Raw genomic sequence first — 19,498 nt, 5'->3', positions numbered from 1 at the left:
CCTAAGGAAAAAATACTTTTAACTATGCTTAGCACATCCCCCATATTCTGATTGTATTTGTGCCTACTTTAAGAATACTTGTATCATGTCAGAAGGACATGATAAAGTCTGGCTATTGCATCTACCAACCCAGAAAATATGTTTTTGCTGTGGTGGCTGCTATTGATGGTCTTCAGCAGCTCACGATGAGGGTTTATTATTTCTGACACCTTCAACGACCTTTTACTGGTAATTGTGGGTGCTGGAAATAAGCAACAGACAATGATTAATATCAGAGATACTGTGTGGTGCAGGTGTAAAAGAGAGATTCAGTGAATAAGCATTCTTTTCTCTTTTATTTGCGCCCTCTTGAACATACCTGCTAGAGGCTGTAATGTGCTGACTGAAGTGAGAATGTTCCCTCATACCTGAATTCAGAAATGTTTTGATCTCCATACCAAATGTTCAGTGTGAAGCTTTAGGCGTTATAGTCTGAGAAATGATGTCATATAAAAAGTAAAACATGGAAAGAGGAACTCTCCTTCCAGCAGGCTGGCCAGGATACAGCTGGTAGGGACTAAGAAGGACCTTCTCCAAGACAGCTTCCTAATGTGACTTGCCCTTATGGGCATATGGTGATACCTACAGTGTCAATGTTTGTCGCCTGTTAAAATATCTTTCATGCTGAGATTCCCAGACACTGGTTTGTCTATTAAATGTTTAACATTTTGTACCTGTCGTTTTTTATAATGTCCAAGCCTGTTCCAGATGATAGGCTTAAAACAAGTTCAGGGGAATCCTTGGTGTAGCTGCTGCCTTTCAGACGTGAAAGAAAAACTTGGGTCTCTGAGGACTTGCGTGAGCAAGCTGCCTTTGCGTGACAGTGCCGGGCCACAGGTACCGTGACGATCTCGCGTTCCCATGACAGCGACCCTCTTTTGCACGGTTGACCCTGGCCCCTGGAGACCTCGCCGCCCGGGGCATCTCCAACCTAAACGCGCACGGCGGAAAACCGGGGCTGTTTTTTTTTTGCGCGCGGGGAGGATGCCGGAAGCGCGGAAGCTTTCTCGCCGAGACGGGGGTCGGCGGCTGACCGCGGGCTTCTCAGAGGACCCCCTCCCCCGTCGATTTCGGGGCGGGCGATAAGGGCGCGGTTCGGCACCGCTTCCCTCCGCCCGTGCGCCTTCAGAGCAGAGCGAGGCAAGGAAGGCGAGGCGAGGCAAGGCGGCAACGGCTTGGGCGGCTGCCACCTAGAGACGGGAGGGCGGGACAAGCGGGGAAGCGCCGGCATTAGCAGCAGCCGCGGCGGCTCCCGCACGTAGCAGCGGCAGCGCTCCCGCTCCTTCCTTCTCCGGCACCCAGCAAGGCGGCGGGCAAAGCGGGAAAGCCGCCAGCCAGCCCTCCTTTCGGCTCCTTTCACCTCTCGTCGGCGGCCAGTTCTCTCTCCGCTCGGCGGCCAAATGATGAACTTTCTGCGGCGCAGGCTCTCGGACAGCAGCTTCATCGCCAACCTGCCCAATGGCTACATGACCGACCTGCAGCGGCCGGAGCCCCAACAGCCTCCCCCTCCGGCGGTTCCGCCTGCCCCTTCGGCCACCTCTGCGTCCTCTTCCCCGGCCTCGGAGCGCAGGCAGCCTCAGCCAGCGGCGCCTCCGTCTCAGCCGCCGCCGCCGCCACAACAGCAGCAGCAGCAGCAGCAGCAGTCGGTGGGCAGCAGCTTCTTCAGCTCCCTTTCCAACGCCGTGAAGCAGACGGCAGCCTCGGCGGGCTTGGTGGATGCCTCCTCGTCTTCCTCAGCGGCGGCCAGAAAGTTCAAGCTGCTCCTGATCATCGACGAGCCTCAAACGGATTGGTAAGGCGCCCCGGTCTCTCTTTCTGCTGGGACCGATACAGAGGCGGGGAACGTCTGTCCTGACCGTCCAGGAGGGATCTAGCAGTGCCAAGAGACGGGGATTATGCCTACCCAGGGGCGAGAAAGGGCTCCTGCCTGTGGCATTACGCCCATTGGGTTTCAAATTGTGAGGCTGGCTTGCCAAGGTGGAAGGGCAGCGGTGATGTAGTGTAAGGGGGGGGCTTCTGGCCTCTGGGGCTTGGGGCCACTTGCAACTTATCTCCTTCCTGCAAAGGACTGCCACAGGAGGGGGGGCAGAAAGAGGAGTCCAACCTGCCTCAGGATGGTCACATGGCCTTGTGGCACATGTGCGTGTCTGGCAAAGGAGTGTGTGCAGTAGGAAGTTGTTGTTGTTTCCAGGTTTGGTACACTTGAGGAATGTTTCATGGCAACAAAGACCTTGAGTTGCAGATGTCACGCTTTTCTTAACCAGGAAAAGGAATATTCAGTAAATGCTGGAAATTAGGCAAAAATTTTGATCTCCATCAAAGGTGAAAACTATGAGACAAAGCATGTGAAGTCACATTTTAGGTTTCATGAACTTTGCCCACATATCTTGCATATTTAACACGATTATTCTTATTTGCTTAACAGAAAGCTTTTAATATTTTTTTTTTGGGGGGTGTTAATCTGTCATATTAAGAACCAGACAGTTTTACATATTTGATCTAGGAAGTAAATTATGAATTATGTTGGAATTATTTTAAGAATATGTTCAATATATACAAAAATAAAATTTGTAAAATAAATTCATAAGCACTAAATATGAAAACTAAGCCTTCTTGGGCTAGATTGTGTTTTTCTGGACCTCTTGAAAATACACAATGAAGTAGTCTCAGCATTATTGGTTAAGTTCCTCTATGCAAGTCAAAATATATTTGTATGTATTTTAAGAAGATGCTATATTGTACAGAATTATTTATGAACTATTATTATTGAAAGGGCATATTTTGCACAACACTATAAATCTATGGTTTTACTGTTTATCAGTCATGTTTATATGTTCCTTTTAGGGCCATTAAGCTTGTTTTACAATGATTTTATTGATAAAGGTGTCACAATAGGATTCTAACAAGGCAGCCCAGTACATAATCCTCAGACATAAAGCCTGCTGTGTTTGCTGTATGCTTACATGGAAGTATTTGTTGGGAGTAAATACGGTACATTTAATCTCATGCAGTATGTTATTAGACAATAACAAAATGGCCATACTGTGTTTGCTGCAACAAGTTAGCAGAGCTGTCCATCTAGATGTTTTTGTGTCAGAGCATAAAAATTAATTAGGTTTTAACAGATATTATACTAGTATTACGTATTATCATTTTCCATTTTCCATTTTTATTTATGCATACATATAGGTGTGTGTGCATGTGTCTATACACACATATTGAATTTTAATGAAAAATTCTTAATGATTTGATTACCCTGAGTTTTGTGGTATTATGTGGTAAAGATAGCAAATAGTAGTAGTACAGTAGTACAAATGTATTTTAACTGTTTAATATCTAACTCAAAATAGCAATAAAAAGGTAAAAGAACCATAGGTTGTAATATTTGATAACTTATGATGAATTCAAGCAGAGATTACTTTGTGGTAGTTTTTCAAACCTAGAGTCTTTCAGATATAATGTGACCCCATAGCTGGGAATTCGTATGTTGTACTCATGACATATGTATAAGACTTGGGAAGGTAAGTTTATGAATTAGTTATGAATGCCTCCATGTTCAAAGGATTTGAATGTTGGATATCATACTCCAGGGACAAATAATTTGAGACAATGAACATGTTCATAATTTGCTTAAGAATTTTCAAAGATATTTGGTACCTGATGTGAAAACAGAATAACTTAGAAGAGCTTGCTCTGATCCAGTAACATAGTACAGTCTAAACCAAAATGGCAACTGTCTAATATTTCCTCAAATTCCATATTTATTTGGCTTCTTGGAGCTACATAATATAAATGTTTTTTTTCCTATTGGTTCAATGATACCTATGACCCTTGGGAATTTTCCTTTATTTTTTACAACAGATTATCCATTTATGGAGCAAACAAATTAATGCATCATTCTTTACATCATTGCAACAGATGATCCATTTATAGAGCAAACAAATTAATGCATCATTCTTTGGTTTTCCAAAGAATTTGGTTTCAAAAATTCCAGTCAACATGAAATTTGTGAATGTCTCTGTTTATTAACTGATAAAATAACAAAGTTAATATGGAAAACAGCTGTTATTTTTTCTCTGCAGACTCTCTTGTATAAAACCAGAAGAGAAAATAAGTCTGCAGAAGATTTGCTATCATTAACAGAGAACTGAAATTATCTATTATGGGATATATTTACTTCTACAGGAAATACACATTTATATTTAGCATAATAATTATATCTATTTGTATGACCATAGGAATTAATTTAGTAGATGTGTACAACTATGGTAAACTGATTACAGTAGCTTGCAGATTATTTAGCAGATTCTGTGGTATGGCATTAACAACAAATAATGTATTTTTGCAAAGTATTCTTTTAATTTGAATTCCAACATAGAATTACAATTTTTTAAATGTGTCTTAATATTGTAGTTATAACTTTCTTTGTTTAGCCAAATTTCCAACTATTTTCCAGTAAACAAGCTGTATGCATTTTATATATATCTGTGAACTGACACTTTCTTGTTTATAAATCAACATACAAACCATAGCTTGCAACAAATTTGGCCAGTCTGCTAGACTTTGATAGAGGGGGATAGATTGCTCCATTCATGGTCTGCAGCAAGAATGTAAGAAAATGTTTCCCTTCTTTAGTATCTGGATTTCATCCCAGTTGCCAACCTCTTACTTACCTAAATCAAATTCCATGTTCTTGTCTGTCTTTAATTTCTTGCTATTTTTGGTTACTGCATTGTGTTTTCCTTAAATACTATACAACACTTGTAGTTCAAGAAAATGAAAGGATAAAATCAAATATCAGTGGCAATTATAAGGCATTAAAAATAATCAATGGAATGCAATACTACACTCAGTTTCCAAGTAAGAGTTCAAAAATAAATGAAGCTTGAAATAATTCTCAAATATTTTAGTCTTCTAAATAATAGGATATGTTAAGAATTTTGGAAAATGCTGTCCTCTCTTTTTATAAATCATATATGTCTTTGCAACTTCTTTGAAAGAACTTTCATACAAGGGAGGGAGGAATCAAACATGCACTTCTAGATACAGTATTATTTCTTGAGAAGGAAGAATATTTTATATAGCAATGGGCCAGTGCCAATTTTGGTTTAAGGCCAGGGACAGCACAATCCAATGCACATAGTTTTTCATTTAGAGTTTAGTTTCATTCAGTTTAGAGATCTTCCATGGATAATAGCATTAATGCTTTCTGATTCTGTGTATCTTTAAAGTGTGTACTCAGGTAAAAAGCTGTAAGTACTGTTATAAAGCCAAAATAATGCTATAACAAATTCAACATAAACTGAATGTGTTGCTTTAAGAATTACATATTTACATATTTAGTGTTTTGATGTCTATGGATCTGGTAATCTTTTTCTACGGCTATGTGCTGTATTGTTTCTGTTTTCGCAACCATTTTATAGAAACAGAAACTCTTTTGCAATTGCTGCAGCATTTCTATAGGGATGGCATCAATACTATACCTTGCATTATGGAAAGCAAGCCACCATGTATCCACCGGTATATGATGATCCCTGGATATGTGCAAGTAGGGCTCTTCCTGAAAATGTTTTATTTGTCTGAAGAGGAAAAATAAAGTCAGGGACCCTAACAACAGCAAAGATCAATTCTTCAAAGAGAACACCTCCATTCCCAAATCTATTGCCCAGTGAACTACAAAAGCAATAATAAAATTCAATGGTCATTCATGTTAAGTGTATTTATGAAAGCATCACTTAAAAACATATAATACATTCTATGTCTGTTCCCATGGCTACTTGCATTATAACCAACACATGACATTTGACAAATGTATGTGCTTATTATTTTAAGTCTGGAAATAGTACTTTGGGAATAGGGGTCCTTTTACCTTCTTTGAATTTTGTATTTTATAATGTATAAGGCAATTGCTCAATTTCATATAATCTGTTGGGAATGACTGCTATAAAAGTATCTGCTTAACTGACAGACTGAATAGATGCAGAAAAAAAACCAAGGATATGCTTTTCTATATGCTATAAAATTGCTACTCCACTACTACCATGGAATGCTATCTATAGAGAATTATTTCTTTTTGGTACATCATAAGTAATTCTGAATATTTCAATGGGTGCTTTTGATCCCAGCCCATTTATTGAACAAATATTTATAACAGGATCCTTGGACTCAAACCTATTCTCTCACTGGCAGTGCTAAATAAGGTAAATGAGTGTCAATAAGGTACATGAAATATGTTTTGGAAATTTGCCACAAATTTATTGGCTCCAGCTAACACCTTTTGGTGTAGCACTGAGCTTAGATTCAGATTCTGTGCTTTGCCTGCTACGCTTTTGCCTGCAAGGCCCAATCCCAGCTGGCAGCTGGGAGCCACTATAAATAGCAAGTGGGCATGGTTCTACATAGACAAATTATAGGTTTACCTACCTACCTACCATACATCATCTGATAGCACCCTGACAATTAATCAAACTAGATTGGTCCATGAGGTCATCTCTGACCTTGGCTCCTTACCAGGGACCTCTCTTCCAATATCATATTATTTTCTTCCAATCTTCTCTTACTGTGGATCTAGTCCACGTCAAAACACCAATTCTGATCTTCAAGCTGTGATGAAAATTATTTATAAATTTCATATGTTAATTAAAAATAAATAAAAGAGAATGAACCATGCTGAATCAGTGAAATAGGCCAACTAGGTTAACTATCCTTTAATTAAATTGAACGTGGACAAAGTACATCAGATTTGGTATTGTCCAGGCGCTGCCTCACTCCTGGCCTTATTTGCAGCATGAAAAACTAGAGTTTATTGCCATCATCTGTGGTCACTGTGACTACACTGGGCAAACTTTGAACATCTTGTAAGTCAGATATGGGTGATTGTTCATCATTATTACTGACTATATGCAGGTCTTAAAAGCATTTTTGAAATAGAAAAATGTCAGATTCCTATCTGAGTGATCAAGTGATCTGAGTTGGAAGGAGTACTGCATATAAAGCTGTTAAGATTAGATATCAAATTACATGTGTTAGTGATGCTAAAGATCTGTCAAGATCTATGGCATTTGACTGCACACCTTTCATGACAGCACCTTTTTTAAAAGATTGATTAGCCTAGGTCTGAAACCAATACATGAAATATAACTTGTTTTTTTATAAAATTTTATTAAATGTACATTTAAAAACAAAAGTGGACATGATTCAACTTCCCTAGCTACAACACTACTATTAGTATTACCTTATGTTACAGAAAGAAATAATAAAAACTTAAAATACATTCTATGACAGGACAGAGTATAACAAACTGTACATATAACATCTGTAAATTTTTTTAATAAACTTTCAGTCATCAGTGTTATATTTACATATCTTTCAGTTGTGTCCTGATATAGGTGCTAATAAGAAATCCTTACATTATCAACTAATCAAACAATAGTCATCTCAGCGATCCTCCTTATCTCTAACCAATTGTACAATTTTTGCCAAATTTCATAATACTCTGTTTCAGTCTTATTTTTGATCTCTAGGGTTAAAATGTTATCTATTATTTCTTCTTCAGTAGGTGTTTCCTTTCTTTTCCATTTTTGGGCATATGCCAATCTTGCTACGGTTAAAATATGCACTAATAAGTAGAAAGATGCTTTGCTGAGTTTATCATTAATAATCCCTAATAAGAAGGTTTCTGGTTTTAAATCAGTTTTTTGTAGTAATATTTCTTCCAACCAATTTTTTATCCGCTGCCAAAAATTTTGCGCTTTTGAACATTCCCACCACATATAACTTGTTAACCAGTTCTACAGAAGAGATTCATTGACATATCTCAGATATGGGAATCTAGTTCAGGAGCCAAGGCCATTCAGCTATGAGATCTTGACAAGACTTTGCCCTTCAAGTGTCCTGTTTTATAACAGGACAGTGATTGTGAACCTTTTAAAGACCAAGTGCCTGAAAACCGGCCCTGCCTGCCCCGCCCCACCCCACCCCCTGCTTGCCCCCGCTCCACCCCTGCCCTGCCCGCCCGCAGGGCCACCCACCCCCTCCATGGCCCACTTCAGATTGCCCAGGCGGCCCATCATTGTCATGGCAGCCAAGCCCTCTGCCCATGCCCTGCAGCATCAACCACATGATGGGGTGAGAGGGCGGAGTCTTGTCCCCGCTACCCAGCTTCCATGTCCTTGGCTGCACTGCTCCACATGGGCTGTACTTGGGGGCGACTCTCCTCCGGGTGGCTACTGGTGAGGAGGGGCCACGGGGGGAAGCAGGGCTAGGGCCACGGCATGTCTGCCCACAGAGTAGGCTCTGAGTGCTGCCTCTGGCAGGCATACCATAGGTTTGCCACCACTGATTTGGCTATCTGAGATAAAGGGATTAACTTGCCCTATCCATGGTGGCTGAAGTGGCATGATATGAACTCTCATCAGCCAGGGAATTTCAGATGGTGGGGTCTAGAAAAAGGGCCTTTTATGCCATAGCCCCCACCTTCTGGAACATCTTCCCCCTGACGTAAGATCTGCCCCACCCCCTTTGGCTTTCCAAAAGGCCTTGACAAGCTGTACCAACTAGCTTGATAATCCAATGGGGATAATTAAATGTCTGTAAGCCTTATAGATGGCCACCATACAGGTTAAATGAACAAATAAATAATAAAATCCTATCATGGCCATACAGTAATAAACACTTGGTAAAACTAATCCTGTAGGTGCAGGACTTAGATCTTGACAGAATATCATCCACTGTTTCCAATGTCTGAACTCAGATTCTGTTACATATCCCATCAAGTCCGTGAGAACATCTGAGAAGTGCCAGACTCCTGAAAAAATAATGCTTGGGACATCCTATAAATTAGGGAACCGGTTGTTCCATCCAGGCAACTCAGCAGCTCCAGTTCAAACTGAGTAGTGCTAGTTGTGCTAGAAAATTGAGCTGCAAAGGATGAAAGCTTTTGCTGTGGCTCGTTCAAAGACTGAAACAGCATCTGTTACATCCTGGCTCAGACAGCTTTATTCCATGAAAACAACCTTTGCATGATGACTTGGATAACCTCTATCAGAATTTTGACAAATATTCATGTCTAATTCTTTGAGTATTTCCTCAAATACTGAACACTTTGCTGAACTGGACTGTTCACTTTTCATAACGGTTTAGTGCTGGATTTTGATAAGGAGTTGTCAGACCATGCCTTTTGTATTGTTGTGTGAGACTTCTTACTCCACACAGGTGTCAGCAGAAGTGGTGGTAAGGGATGATGATGTATCCATCATGTCCTGGCATAATTTGCATATTTGCATCAGACATTAGGACAAGCACTAAGAGATACCCTTTGTGCATTTAGTTTCCTCTTCAGTGGATTTCTTTATGAAGCCAATTGAAACAAAGGCTTAGAGTAGTTTTGTTTGCAGTGATAAGCATTGGAATATTAGTAGGCATTAGAAGGACCACATTCATAATAATATGTAAGGTTAGGAAACAGCAGTAGCAAGAAACTGTAGTAATATTTAGTTAGTTATAGTTATCTAGGACTTTATCATCCATGGGTAAGAGCCAATTGATTTGATTTTGGCATTCAGGCTGCAGGAGTCTAATATTTTTTTAAACAAATTAGTCAAAATATTACCCATAAAACTTAAACCACTAAAGCAATTTCTCTGAAAAACAATAACAACAAAAGCCAGGGAAGTAATTTGTAACATTTTTACTTTTTACTGTTTTTAAAAAAATATTTTATACTTAGTGTTCTGTAGTTGTGTGTATGTGTAAAATTTGATAGATAGATAGATAGATAGATGATAGATAGATAGATAGATAGATAGATAGATAGATAGATGATAGATAGATAGATAGATAGATAGATAGATAGATGATAGATGGATAGATAGATAGATAGATAGATAGATAGATAGATAGATGATAGATAGATAGATGATAGATGGATACATAGACGGATGCATGGATGCATGGATGAATAGCTAGATAGACAGACAGACAGACAGACAGACAGACATGCACACATATATACATACATACACATTCTGACTTGGTCCATAAAACCACAGGATGTAGCTCATTTGTCTTGTTGCCACCTCCTCTGATGAATTCAGCTTCCTCCTGAGTCAAGCATAAGTTTGAGAGTTTAACAAAGAGGGATTTCAGGGTGAAATAAGATGAGACAATTATTTTAAGTATATACAGAAGCATCATATGGAGGATTACTTCAGAGATTAAAATAAAGTTGCCTGTTAATGACAATATTCAAGACAAATAGAAGAGATTTTTTTAACATGGACTACCAAGTACAATAACATTTGGTCGTGTATAATTATACTATTCTTCAATAATTCACAACTACTTTTGTTACACTCTTTTAAAAAATAAGATCTATCACCAAGGTTATCCATTTTCTTGTTTTCAATATTAATAGAATAGAATAGAATAGAATAGAATAGAATAGAATAGAATAGAATAGAATAGAATAGAATAGAGTAGAGTAGAATAGAATAGAATAGAATAGAATAGAATAGAATAGAATAGAATAGAATAGAATAGAATAGAATAGAATAGAATAGAATCGATCTGGAAGGGACCTTGGAGGTCTTCTAGTCCAGCCCCCTGCTCAAGCAGGAGAACCTATACCATTTCAGGCAAGTGACTGGAATGGTATTCCTGACCAGCTGAAACACTCATTCTGAGGCTGTTTTAAGCAGGATCAACTTGGTATTTCATTCCTTCAGCGATACTACTGCTCCAACTGCTATAAGACAAATACAAAGAGGGGAACACTCTTGGCACTTTTCCTCTCAGTTGAAGAAAGAGGGGACTTGGTTATGCAGGGAGGTTAGAAGTAACCTATCAGAACAGTCACAAGAAAAATATATTTTGGAATGGAAAAGATGGATTGATTATATTCAGAACAAATATGGGACTAAAAAGTTTCAAATAGCATATGAACAATTCTTAACAATTATAGAAGTGTTATTATAACTACTTTAGTTTTGTTATAAGGGAGCTAAAGGGTGGAAGGTTTGTTAACGTTGTAATAGATATTTAGCATATGTTAGCATAAGATTGCTATATGTAATACCCTGTATTCTGCTTTGGGAAGTCCCGGGGGGGGAGGGAAGGGGGGAGGGTTGATGGGGAGGGGGGGTTTATTATTAAAATTTTGTAAAACTTTTCAATTAAAAAAAAAGAAGTAACCTATCAGGATCATGCAACCATTTATTGAAATTTTGCTCTTAGAGTACCATGGGAGGAAGCCTAGAAACCTCTGTTAATGTGTAGTAATTGAATACATTTTTATCAAGGAATTTTAGTATTGATACAGATGATTCTAGTAGCTATATTTTGAAGGCAGATTATACAAAGTATACTAAAAATATTCGTTAACAATTTTAGAGGGGCTTTTTTGTAAAGTTATAATTCATTTTTAGGTACATACTGCATCTATAACTGAAAATAAAGGTATATTATTTAGAATGTAGATTAAGTAGAAAAGCTTTTAGTTATTGAGAGTTTGTTTTGCCTTACACATTTTGGGATTCCAAAGTCTCTTAACAGTTGAACTGTAATCCCGTGGTCCCTTGAAAGCTAACATGATTCCTTGATAGATATTTCTGTTTGAGAGAGGAATTCATCCAAGGAGGATGAACTTAAGCATTATATTCACTTCCTGCCTTCTTGCCAGTACCTTTCCAGCACCAAAATAAAATGCAATATTGTAAAGCCCTCCCAGAGGAGATATGATAGGCTTTGGGCAGAGGGGATGATGGAAATCAGTTTTTATTTAAAGCCTTCTGTTATATGTACAAATTGCAGGTGGTTGAATGTGTTGGTAATTCAGGTTTTTACTAGTCATTTTGCATGACTAAATTTAGTCTCGCTCATTCCTTGCAATGGAAGTGAAATGTACACACATGCACACAGAGTGTCCAGGAAGGATAGAATAGAATAGAGTAGAGCTGGAAGGGATCATGGAGGTCTTCTAGTCCAGACCCCTGCTCAAGCTGGAGAACCTATACCATTTCAGACAAGTAACTGTCCAGTCTTTTCTTAAAAACTTCCAGTGATGGAGCACCCACAATTTCTGAAGGCAAGCTGTTCCACTGGTTGATTGTCCTCACTGTTAGGAAGTTTCTCCTTAATTCCAGGTTGCTTCTCTCTTTGGTCATTTTCCAACTATTGTTTCTTGTCCTGCCTTCTGGTGCTTTGGAGAATAATTTTACCCTCTCTTCTTTGTGACAGCCCCTCAAATACTGGAATACTGCTATCATGTCACCTCTATTTCTTCTTTTCTTTAGAATAGCCAAATCCAATTCCTGCAGCCATTCTTCATATGTTTTACTCTCCAGGCCTTTGATCATCTTAGTTGCTCTTCTCTGAATTTTTTTCCTAAGTCTCAACATCTTTTTTGTAGTATGGTGACCAAAATTGGTTGTAGTATTCCAGATGTGGTCTTATAGAGTTTTATAAAGTGATACTAATAAGGAACAAGATAAGTAGATGGAAAAGGTGATGCTCTATCCTTCTGCTCAGAGGTATACTTTTGGAAAACAATTTCCAAGAGATACCTGTGCTTTCAGACATCTTCAGACATCTTGATAAGAGGACAGCCAAAAGTGAATTCAACCATAAGTAAAAGTTATGGTTTAGCAGCCAATTACTTTGCTAGAACCTGTATTCAGTCAGTTAAAGAAGGAATCTCCCATTTGGTCCCAAAACTTTCACAGGATAGACTTGCTAGAGTTTAGAAGAGAGAACCTAAAGTTTTCCAGACACAAAATTAAGGTTGGAAGAACATTACAAGGTAAAAATATTTATGCTTACGTGATAAAGCATCAGGCTTCTCATTGTGCAAGGTAGACATGTAAGGAGAAAATCATGACCTTGTGACACATCGCTGAATAACATTGTGAAATATTTATAAATGTTCTAAATTCTTGTGGCCTGTTTGAATATCTATAAGGTATTCACTATTTCAAGAAAACAGCCAATGCTGCAAAGTTTTCTCAGTTTTATTAAAAACATTATAGTTTCTTTTGAAAAGTAGAACTTGCCAGCAAAGAAATGCAAACATAATTAAGTTACTGTTAGACTTTGAAGCAGATTGTAGACACACAATTTCCAAGACCAAATCAGAATTGTCAGTCTGTAGGAAAATAAAAGGTAGATAAGATCTGGATGATAGAAAATGGGCTGAGAAGTAAGTGCCAGACTGAGTTGCCTTCTGTATTTCACTTAAACCCTCTTCTGACTAAGATGAGAACAGCATAAGGAGGAATAAACTTATAAAAACTGGCAAAGCTTCCCAAATGCTGAATATATCTGATATATGTAGGAGAAGGTCCTGTGACAAAACAAATTCTGTCCTGGCTGAATACTTTTGATGGGAATGTGGTAGGCCGAATAGTTTGACGCAGGAGAATTTAAAGATGTATTTCTCTAATTTATTGTAAAGACTGAAGCCATAAAGTTAATAAAGTACTGTATGAACTTGAACATAAAGTAAGGTGGATAGGTTCCTCAGGATAAATCAGCAAATCATTTAAATGAACAATTAAGGACTCGAGCAGAAAATCATGAAAATCATAAGGCTCTGAAAGATTAATTTGAGGGCATTACTATGTATTCAAACTTTTCACAGCAAGAATCTAAGATAGTGATCTCTAAGTACTAGACCACAGGTCTGCAACCCGCGGCTCCGGAGCCACATGCGGCTCTTTCAGCCATCTCCTGCGGCTCCCAGTCCTCTGCCATGTGCAGTCCAAAAAAAAGTGGGACTAAAAAAGTTCAACCAATCAATTCAAATATGCAGGGTAGGTGCATATCTCGCCTTGGCTCCACTCTTCAGTCAAATCCTGTTCTGCGCATGCGCGCATGTATGCGCATGTGCATACATTTTTTTGCGGCTCCCAGTTTTTCCTTTTGTGAGGGAACCGGTTCTGAGTGGCTCTTTCACTGTTTCAGGTTGCTGACCCCTGTACTAGACACTTAAGGAGTAAGTAATCATGAACTGCACATAGACAGAACCATCCTTTTTGACAAAGATGGGAATATTGTCCAGGTGATAAGGAAGAACAAAAGAACATATGAAGTTTGTCTTTAAAACCTTAGGAAGAAATTTTCAAAAAATTCCTTTAGGCAAGCTAGTTCTGTATTTTACATTGGATAGTGATGGGATAAGATTGAATGTGCAGTCATGGAAGCCACAGAATCTCACAGTCTGCATTTCCTCCATCCATTGTCTATCTTGTCCTGAAGTTCTCTCTTTTCCAATCTGTTATGAACCACTCTGAGAACCTGCCAGACTGTCACCTGCAGGTCAAGAGACAACAAACTGTCATAAGTTATGAGTAATGCATCTGACTCAGTGCAGCTGTTCACTAATTCTGGTAAGGAGCTGGAGCCTGTCCTTGGGAGAATATTTAATTCTAAATCATGCTGCAACTAAAGAAAGCTGATCAGCAGAGGTTGAAAGGAAGGACCAATCACTCCTTAAATTAAATATAGACAGAAACTCTGCCAATATCACTCCAGCCCTACTCTCCTTATTGGAAACAATTCTCTTGGCTTTGATAGATTTTTTTGTTGTTCAAAGCCTGTCTTGAATTATTTTTTCATCAATCCTTATTTGAAATCTTCAAGCATTTTGCTGCACTACCATAATTTATGAGACAAACTCACTAAATTTTCCACATCTTTCTCTAAATTCCTGGCTCTTAGTTTGTCTTGCCTTCTGTCTTACATGATGCAAAATAAATTGAAATTGTCTTATTTTCTTAAGTTTGCATATGTCATAAGCCGTAGTTGGCATTGTTTTTCAAGTCCACGCTGTCTTGAATAAGGGGGGGAGGCCAATTTTATTGTTACCTCAGTTAATAAGCTAGTTATAAATTTTACATGAGTTTTATCAGTGAGAAAAACATCAAGCCCCAGGAAGATACTATGCAAGTGCATATTGAGCAAGTAAGACAGCAAATTTGCTTTGATTCACATTCTACTCTTTGGTTAAGGAGGTGAATACTCACCTCTGTAGCTGCTCCAGTAAAGCCAGGAATAGTATGGGAATCATTGGTTGAGATAGATTCTGTCTTTCTTTCAGGTTATGGAGATTCTGTCTTTCTTTCAGGTTATGGAGCAAGGCATTCAGTTGGTAGATAGTCAGAAGAGTACAGACAAAACTATGGTCTATAGCCATAGTTTGACCTTTGGGCTCTAAATGTAGATTTTCTAATGGGAGTTGGAGACAAATCTAACTATTAGCCTTCTTATTCTGCTTTAATAAATTATTTGTAAGTTATTTCTCAGTTAAAACAGATTTATATCTAATAAGAGGGATATACTCTAACTTCTGCTGTATATTAAATATACAATTCCCTTTTGATAAATATGTCCAGAACTCAATATAATACTATGGGTGCAATCTGGCCAATGCAACATGGAAAGATGCTAGGATTTCTTTTGATCTTCACATGATTGTCAGTTGCATTTGTTTTGGGTTTTTTTTTGAGGGAAATTGATCTTACTCTGGATACAGTTGGATACAGTTGTTCAGTTAGCTCTCTCTTGATCGAATGATAGCATAGTCCAGCCCATATTTTGCCATTTTCTCTACTAGAGCCTCCTGGGAGAGGTTTTTGAATTGTTTTCCTGAAATGAAGAGTCTTTATATCAATCAAAGTAAACCAATCACTTTATCAGAAAAAAAGATTGGATTGGTTCAGTATATTGTATCAGTCCATAATTGTATTTTTTCTAAAAGCTGACAAACTAATTGCTTAATTGAGTCTATCCTTAATTTGACTAATTCTGAAAAACCTATGTTCACCATCATTCTGGAACATGCACTATTTTATCTTCTTCAGGCTTCTTCTTACCAGCACCAACAAGATTCTAGAATGTTCCTCTCTACCTGTATTTAGGTTTCGACTAAGGAGCATGGGTCAAACTCAATTTGGTCATGAAATTTAAAAAGTTATGTTGGGCCAGACACATACTGCTGTATAGCAAAATGATTTGGAGTGGTCTAATTTTTTTAATGACTTAGTGTGATAGCTGAACCCAATCAATATAGGATGAGAACCATGTTTGATGCTTTCAGAAGCCTTAGAGCAGGGGTAGGCAACCTCGGCTCTTTTATGACTCATGAACTTCAACTCCCAGAGTTCCTGGCTGGCTCAGGAATTCTGGGAGTTCAAGTCCATGAGTCATAAAAGAGCCGAGGTTGCCTACCGCTGCCTTAGAGAGACATTTCATCCAAGAAGCTTCTTCAGCTCTGAAGATGAGAAGTAAAATGTCTTCAAAGAAAAACAATAAAGTCCAGTTGCCTCATTAAAAAGCATCTTTGGGATAACTATGACCTGGATGACTTAGAATCTCTGTAGACAAACAAATGATGAGTACTGGGACAAAGTTTTCACATCAAAGTGCATTGAGTAACAAATTTGATGACTTTCAAAGCAGTTGAGTACCAAGGTACCACTGTATAGTAGTAATAGAGATTTGGATGGCATTGCTACATCCAAATCTCTATTACTCTATCATTTTGCTTAGATGTACTATTTAAATGTTATTTATATTAGAAATATCATTTAAGTACATTATATAAATCTTGAGTATCTTTAAAAAATACTTTACATCTTAAGAAAACTAACCACTGTCTGTTTAGTTTTACTATTTGCTGACTTGTGTCAGACCATTTCAGTTAGATTATTATAAATCCTTGGGCTGCACAGACAGAGAACATTTGGATTTGCATTTAGGAGATATTTTTAAAAGGAAATACTATTTTGCTCATGCTTAGAATTTTAAATACTTACAAATGTACGAATTGTGCATACCTAAACACAAAAGGAACCATTTTGCTACAATCCAATGTCAAAAAGGTGTCTGTAATTTTCTGTGTGAGAAACTATAAAGCAAAAGTGGGTCTAAGAAATATAATTGGAGGCATTGATCAGAAAGGAGGGCCAGAGATATTGCTGAATTGTAGCCACCCAAGACATTTTTTTGGCTTGAGTAGTAATTTATTCTGCTACATTCATCCGAAAAGATCGCTCCTTGGAAATATATACAGTATGTATTATTTGTCATTCTGATGCCTGGTGGCACAGTGGTTACAGGCAAACTCTGCTCACAGCCTGGAGTTTGATCCTGACGGATCACTTCTGAGGTCAGTAAAATGAGGACCCAGATTGTTGGGGACCATATGCTCAGAGAGTGCTGTAAAGCACTGTGGAGTGGTATATAGGTCTATTGCTATAATAGAGTTGTATTGCTATAACAGGCTATTGCTATTGCTATAATGTTTTCCCAATATTTAGCTTTAAAATGCTGTGTAGGTGCAATATTTGTGTTTCTGTTCTTTTATACTTCTTTTATACCTAAATTAGTTACGCTTGATGATGACCAATATTATGTAAAATAATAATATGCTATCAGTGGTTATTCACTTTTTATATTTGTCAAAGCTGTTCACTTTATGGTTGCTTAAATGGGGTATTTATCTGCATAATAACAACACATTTCTGTTCCATTAATTTGCATAATAGCTTTTCATTGCTGAATGCATATGATACTATTGTCAGTCCAGGTCCACGCATACAAAGGATCAATTAAACTGATTTATTATACAGCCTATACACAAGAATATTCTCAGCTAATGGTCAGCACCTACTTAGAGTTAGAGTTATGCACTCAAGGAGAGTTGGACTTAGTTAATCTATGACTATGTAAGGGAGTTAAGGCTGATCCCTATTTTCATCCTGCCTCAGGTTCTGCCACTCTTCTCCCACACATAGATCCATTTTCCAATTGTTCTCTATGCTATACAAAGGATATATTGGTTCAAAAAAGCCTATTTGCAGGATAGCTAGTCCACTAACTTTATGCCTTCCTAAAAATGTGATTACTTTCCACACTGAAACCCTTTGGCTCTGCTTGTAGAATTCACTGATTTAATGAGGGTGCACATGAGATCATTATTACCCTCCTGCATATTCTTTGTTAAGCAAGAGTTTGGGCTCATTGTGTCATTCAGATTCAGAACAGACGCCTGTGCTATTGGAAGCAATAATATGCATGCAGATCAACGGAACATAAGGCAACTATTTTTAATTTGAATGTCATCATCAACTCAAATCATTGGATCAAACATAGTGTAGTGGTGTATTTTATAAAAAGATACAATATATATTCTTGTTACCAAAAGTTTCTCTTGAAATTGACTAATATTGTATTTGTTAATCAACTTAATTGAATACCAAGCTTTAAGGAGGTTACTGGAAACCTAGTCTGATAACTGACTAACCTCTGAGAGATTATTTTCATGCCTTTTCCTTTGTTGGAACTGTGTATATTTAACAACAGAATAACACAATCTCCAGATATAGAAAGAATGGTATCTCCAGTATTAGGCAATGTCACCAACTAGAGCTCCTATTCCCATTAACATCTCAGGATATGGAATTCTACTTATTTCTGTATGTTTATTAAAATAACTTTTTAAAACCAAGATAGGCATTTGATAGGCATTCAGCTTTATATTCTATCAAAATGATTCCCTATTTGTTCAAGCACATTGTAGCTTATCACCTTCTTCTGCTTTCCTCAACCTCCTGAAAGGACCATGATTAGAATAATCTGTCTCTCAGCCTATTCATTTATGTATCTGAAAGAACTGCAGCTTGCTTTTGGAAAGCGACAGTCATTTCTTACTTGAGTTCAATTCAGCTTTCTTATTTTCATGTATCTTTTCACTTATTTCTGTTAATATTTCTTGAATCTTTTATTATCTCACAGCATAATTCTCCAGTGTTTATTTTTCTATCTCTTCTCTTTCTCTCTTCCTTTTTCTGAGTCCCCCATTTTGATTCTTCTATCTTTTTCCTCCAAGTGCTTAAGTCCCTGGCTGGTTCTCCCAATAGAAATACACGGGTCATTCTTGTCCAATCCTTGGCTTTCAACTTTGTCCTAACAGCCTCTATATGCTCCCTGCTGTGTGGATCCAGGCCTCAGGGATTTCACACAGTTGCTTTCTGGCACTTTCTTTTCTAGTTACAGGAGCCATTACTTAATCGACTCTGTGTCACAAAGGAGAAAGAAGGAGAAACAACAGGACTGCCGCCTCAGTCTTTCTTTCTCAGGTCAGATTTTGCTCAGAACCCCCGAAGCTTTCATTCTGTTGGAATTACACACACAAACACACACACACACAATTTTATATATTTATTATAATGGTTGTGTTTTATACATCTTTTTAAAACATAACTTTGTTACAATTTTAAAATGAAAAATCTAACAAAAAACTAATATTTAGAATGAAAAAAGGTAAGAAAAATAAGAAAAATAACAGATAAAAGTGCAGAAATCAAAAAGAATATAAAGAATTTTCTTGTAATTTCCTTTTACAACAATTGTAAGTATAAAAATATATGAATTCTTAGGCTATGGTTACACATCGTTTGCATTT

General features: G+C 37.8%; 1 protein-coding gene across 1 annotated transcript in view; it reads left to right on the top strand.

Annotated features, from left to right (window-relative positions):
* Positions 1-1,439: 1,439 nt before the first annotated feature.
* SYN2 (synapsin II) overlaps positions 1,440-19,498 on the top strand; it is a gene marked incomplete at its 5' end in the record, with an annotated part of 118,718 nt that continues 100,659 nt past the window's right edge. The window contains one exon of the mRNA XM_083353871.1: positions 1,440-1,831. Within this exon, the coding sequence (XP_083209997.1) occupies positions 1,440-1,831 (392 nt within the window). The remainder of the gene's footprint in view (positions 1,832-19,498) is intronic.

Source organism: Vipera ursinii (genome assembly GCF_947247035.1).
Source record: "Vipera ursinii genome assembly, chromosome: 2".
Classification (NCBI taxonomy): Eukaryota; Metazoa; Chordata; class Lepidosauria; order Squamata; family Viperidae; genus Vipera; species Vipera ursinii.
This window is presented reverse-complemented; position numbering and strand designations above follow the sequence as displayed.